The 6,133-nt window shown below is 29.3% G+C and overlaps 1 protein-coding gene across 1 annotated transcript; it reads left to right on the plus strand.

The window, feature by feature from the left end:
• Nucleotides 1–4,353: 4,353 nt before the first annotated feature.
• Nucleotides 4,354–5,675, plus strand: LOC112690381. Its single transcript, XM_025564390.1, has 3 exons — nucleotides 4,354–4,959; nucleotides 5,031–5,463; nucleotides 5,550–5,675. The coding sequence occupies exons 1-2, from the start codon at nucleotides 4,354–4,356 to the stop codon at nucleotides 5,454–5,456; spliced, it is 1,032 nt and encodes a 343-aa protein (XP_025420175.1). The 3' UTR covers nucleotides 5,457–5,463; nucleotides 5,550–5,675.
• Nucleotides 5,676–6,133: the final 458 nt, after the last annotated feature.

Here is a 6,133-nt window from a genome sequence, read left to right on the forward strand (position 1 = left end):
CTTTCCTAACGCTATCCGTTGACATAAACGGATCGGTTGAAAAACGGATAATCTGTTCACGCGAAAACACATAAAAAATTCGTTTATGATCAATAAATAAAAACAACTGCTCTATACATGTACGTAAATTCCGTACAGTTAATATTCTGTATGTTTACCGTGAGACGTGTAGTAAACACTTTTTATTAAGCATTTTAAGTTAATTTAACAACAATTTTTCAAAACTGGATGGTTTTCAACCAATGTTATTAATAAATCAATATTCTTTTTCGGACATATTTTAATTTTTAACTATGTCAATTTATTCATTATTAGTGTTTAATATAAATTCGGTAAATTTGTTTTTGGTGTGTACTATCTATTTCACATTTAACTTAAAAATGACTATTGTATAAGATTATTACATACAAAACTCATTGTTTATACGTTGATAAACATTAATATTTAATTAAACATTAATTTAACATAAATATTGTTGTGTGAAATAAATAATTTAAATTTACCAGACTGCACATCGGACCGACAAAAATCACGTTCCGCCGATGGACAACTGTTGAGATAATTCGTTAGTTGAACAAATTAAAAAATAAAATGTGAAATAGATAGTTTACACCAAAAACAAATTTACAAAATTTATATTATATTTAATTTATACAAGGAATGTCCAAAAATTAAAGACCATTTAAATTTTGCCGCCGTATGAGTGAACTTTTCCGCCATATAGCACCACTAGCTTGCAGCTAGGACTTCCTCCTCCATAACAAGGCCGTATCTAGAAATTTTTTTCGAGGGGGGGGGCATCCAAAATATGTATTTTGTAATTTTATTGAATTTAGAATTTGACTTTTGATATTTGGTTAAAACATTTTTTATTAAAATATGATAAAATCAAATAAACAAAATTACTTTGTCACTTTAGATTTCTATATAATACGTGAGTTGGTTAGAAGTTTATGATTATTATTATAAAACAATGTAAAAGTATCTAAAAACAGTCAATGATTAATTGGAACTTAATGCCGGCCATTCACGTTATGGTCTACCGGAGAGGTCTACCTGCGCAGGCATGCCTGTGCAGGTAGACCGTAGTGTGTATGGGAATAGACCTGTGCAGTTTTTTTGACCTGTACAGGCGACCGGTGCAAGATCGAAAATCAATTTTTTCTAGCCTCACCGTACGGTGTATGGCATGCCATCATGAAAAAACTGAAGACCTCTCCGGTACACCGGAGACACAAACGACGTCCGGTATACCTGCACAGGCATGCCTGCGCAGGTATACCTCTCCGGTAAACCGTAACGTGTATGGCCGGCATAAGTCATTTTAGACTAAAAACATTTATGTTGGTATTAAAAATAAATAATTATTTTAAACATTTGTAAAATATTGAAGACATTTCAGGAGGGAGCAGACACCCTGCACCTCCTCAGATATGGCATTGCTCCATAATGCACCGTCGCCAAGCTAATGATGTACCTAATGAAAAAATAAATAAAAAAAGAAAATACTGTGTTATCATAGATTAAATATACTAGCTAACTAACTAACCTAACCTAGCCCACGGGTATAGGTGATATGGAAACATGTAAGTTAATATCACAACGTCTCAATAGATAGCGCACTCACTTGTAATATCGAAAAATAATTTACAATAATAATCAAATGGTCAGGGAAGATGTACGGTTATCGGTTAGATATCGTATCTAATGGCAGGATATGATCGGCCGCGGCGTTCGGTCGATCTATACTAAAAATAAATTGCAATACGGAGTAAATGAATAATGAAATAATAATAATCGCCAACGCTCACAAACTATATTGTGCTAACGCTGTGGACAAAAATCTATTTTAATATCTATTGTACAAAAAAAAAAAAAACGTAAATATCATTTAACACAAACATAATTATTTGACATAATTAAATTATTATTACATTGCTTTCCCACAGATATATTACAGTCCGTGATTATTATGCTTCAACCCCACTGAAATGAAAAACACAATTGTTAAAGGTTGTTATTTTTAATATGGATACATCTTAATGCTGGGGTTCCGAAAATTTGTCGCGATACTGAGAATGTTGCTTATGCCATAATTTAAAATTTTATATTTATAAAATATGTTTATTCTTATAAGAAAATATGTGGTGAATTTTGGGTGACTTTAATAAAAAATTTGTTTATTACAATGTAGTTTTTATACTTTTAAAAAATAATAAATCATTAAAAAAATTAAGTTTCTAATTTTTCTGATGGTGTAAAAAGACAGTCGAGAAGTCTTATAGTGTTAAAAAAATTTTTTTCGTAATAGTGTGCTTCCTCTTTCCCTTTCACCCAAAAATCAAATACATAATCGACCCCCTTCGAAATGAAAACCTATATACGCCACTGCAATGTACATCAAGGGGCCACTCACTACCATATTTAATTATCTTTATAGTTAAAATTCTTTATACATAACATTCTGTATCCAGAACTCAATACCCAAAGGTGGGCTCCCAACCTACAAAATTTTATATGACATCTAATTTATAGTGTATGCGACCATTTTACTTTACATGATTATTTAATTTTTGTATTAATATTTACGTATAAACGGAAAACTTAAAAGATTTTTAACTTGATAGATCCATTTTAAATCAACTGTAAAAAGCTAAGTTATTTCAACTGCCAATTAAGGCCATTGGGTACCAGTCAATTTTTCCATTAAAACTACCTATTTAACTTCAATTGTTCTGATCGTTGTATTGAAGCGATAAGACTTCTGAAAATATATATGAATTCGGCATGAAGTCTACTTGAGATCGGTCGGATTACATTTTTTTAATTTTGCCCTCAAAAATCACAAATTTGATCTCAGTTTTTTGATAAATATTAAATTTTGTAGTAGTGTTTAAAAAACATTTTTAAGTACAACTGAAAAAGTGGTCCGACCGATATCAAGTAAACTTCATGCTGAATTCAAATAAATTTTCAGAATTTTTATCTCATCAATACAACGATCGGACTGATTGAAGAAAAACGAGTGGTTTTTGAAGGAACAATTTTACGAATCCTAAACAGTAACCATGCGTACAGACTTGTGCGTGTGCGTACGAGAGTCACCTCGGCTGGTTTTTCTAAGAATAAGATGTGCGCTCTACGATAATGCGATATCCGGTTTTATACACAAATAGGTACATTATTATTATAACCGATATAAATAATTTATTATTGTGAATGAATTGAACTAATGAAGCTTGATGCAAAACATTATAAAATATAATTCTGTGTTCGACGGTCGACGTCATTCGTCAAATAAACAGCAATAACGAACCACGTTTTATTTTATTTCCCGTTTATTTTACACGTTTTCAGTTATAAGTAATTGTGTTTTTTGTTTTAATTATTGATTGTTTTAAATTTAATTATAAACATGGCAAATTGTACCATCAAAAAAAAAAAGCCACCGTTAAGTAGAAGAAGAAAAAATAAAGGAAATTCATTGACACTGTTACAGAACCAACGAACATCTAAAATTGATATGGTTGGTGCTCTATACATTAAGAACTGATTTTTTGATCAAAAAACCGGGTGTCGGTGAACTGGGCACAAACCCTCTATACAACAAAACATTTTTATAGCATAACAATTTCGATAAATTATTTATTGATATTTTTAAATTGCACATTTTAGATTCTGAACGGAGTGAAGAATGTATTGGTTTTACAGTGATGTGTATTTTTATTTTATTTTTGTGTCTGTCGACACGATTTGGGTTAGTAAAAATGCTTCGATTTCCTTATGTAGCAACTTTTCTGAAAGGAAAGTGACTCTAGTTGGTACTTTGGGGGTCAAAAGTAAAAAAATTTCAATATTTTTTAAATGCGTCGGGAAAGACACTAAAAAAATAAGGGAAAACGGGATTTTTTACGCAAAACCAGTTTACGACAAAATCAAATTTTTATTTTGCTATAACTCAAAAACTAATCGATGTAAAGTATTTTGACTTTTATTGAGCTATTTATAGACAATTGAAATTTTCAATTTCCTTAAAAATAAAAATATACGATTTTTTTAATTTTTTTTTTTTATAAATGTTGATAAAAAACATTTAGCTCGGACAAAATACTTGAAAATTTAATAGAAGGGTCCACATAAGTTGTTCTAACTCCCATTCAAAAATTATAAAAATACATAGGCACAAAATTTTTTTATAAGCGTTTATAAGTGCTAATATTGACAAAATTCATCAAAATCATGTATATTTGCTATGTATTTTGTAGGTAAAAATTAATAAAAAAATTTTTTTAGAAGCTACCAATTGATAATAGTTTTGATAACGATTTTTTACCGTTATTACCAGAAACTATCATGGATGATAGTTGTGATGGTTACAATCTCACTTTGTCTTTACCCAATGATTTGGATGATGAGGATAACAATAATAATAAAAATGTTCTTACTGGTCGAAGAATTATTAATGTTGAATACTTTTTGAATAGTTTACAATCAATTAAACATGAATTATTCGATTGTAGTATTCAAAATCTTGTCTTCAAATCAGAAATACAAAAAGGCTTTTTTTCTGAATTTCATTTTGAATGCAACTTATGCAGAAAAAAAGAAGTAATATTTTCCGAACCTCCAGACATAATAACATCTTTGTCTATTAACGCTGCAATTGTTACTGCAACAGTAAATACTGGTCAAGGATTTACAAACTTAGAACAATTTTCATCCATATTAGATATGCCATGTATGAGCAATAAGACTTATCAAAAATTCCATCAGGTTTTATCCAAACAAACTGAAAATACAGCATGGGAATCTATAGAGCTGGCTGGTAAGGAAGAAGCAAGACTTGCTGTTGAAAACGGTGACATAAATATTGATGGTATTCCTATGATCACTGTTGTGGCAGATGGTGCCTGGTCGAAACGATCTTATAAACGTAATTACAACGCATCATCTGGTGTTGTAAGTATTATAATATATTATAAAATATTTTTATAATTTTTTTATTACTTTAATATTAATAATTTGTTTAGGCATGTATTGTAGGTTACCGAACAAAAAAAGTATTGTTTATTGAAGTTCGCAATAAATATTGCAGTATTTGTCGAAAAGCTTGTGCAAATAATAGAGACCCACCTGTACATTTATGTTACAAAAATTGGAATGGTACTAGTACAGCGATGGAAGCTGATATAATAGTTGAGGGTTTTCGACAGAGTATTTCAATGCACAATATAATTTACCACAAACTTATTGGGGATGGAGATTCTAGTGTCCTGAAAAAAATAATGTTAGCAAAACCCTATGGTAATAACTTAGATGTAAAAAAGATTGAATGTGCCAACCACATACTCCGAAATTATTTAAATAGACTAGTAGATATAGCGACTAAACGGAAAAGCTCAAGCGGTAGTGTTGTACCAGTATTACTAAGAACCAACTTAAAAGAAAAAGATTAAAACTAAGGTAATCACATAATTTATTTGTTATTTATTTATTTGTTATTTTAAAAAATGTCTATTGTCTATTATTTATTCAATATTTGTTGCTAGGTCTGCTGTAACAAATGCTATTAAACATCGTATGAAAATAGATTGTCCTATAAATGATAAAGTTGCACTTTTAAAAGAAGACATAGATAATGGGCCATATCATGTTTTTGGTTGTCATGATAAATGTGCTAGGTTGTTAAAAGTCAAATTTAAATTGATTTATAAATTAAAAATTATAAATAAAATTTTTTTAATGTTTAGTTATTTTTGTTATTAACTTGATAGATCCATTTTAAATCAACTGTAAAAAGCTAAGTTATTTCAACTGCCAATTAATCTAATTGAGTTAAAAAGTTAAAAAAATTTAACTTTTTTAGACTAATCCTATTCGTAAATTGTAAATGGGTCCACTATTATAATTTCATCGAGTTGGAGCGACTGATGGAAATCTCTTTTTAACTAATTGATCAAGTGCATTTACTCTTTTTATAGATTTTGAAAAAAATGATGAAAGTTCAGAGAATATAATAAAAAATATCTTGCATTCCTTAATATGACCAATAGATTGTTTTAAAATTAAATTAAGTTTATGTGCCTAAAAATGAACACAAAATTGAAAAACACTCAAAATTAATGAACTTTGT

Source organism: Sipha flava, unplaced genomic scaffold (assembly GCF_003268045.1).
Source record: "Sipha flava isolate LNK unplaced genomic scaffold, YSA_version1 501_pilon_pilon, whole genome shotgun sequence".
In the NCBI taxonomy this organism is placed as follows: Eukaryota; Metazoa; Arthropoda; class Insecta; order Hemiptera; family Aphididae; genus Sipha; species Sipha flava.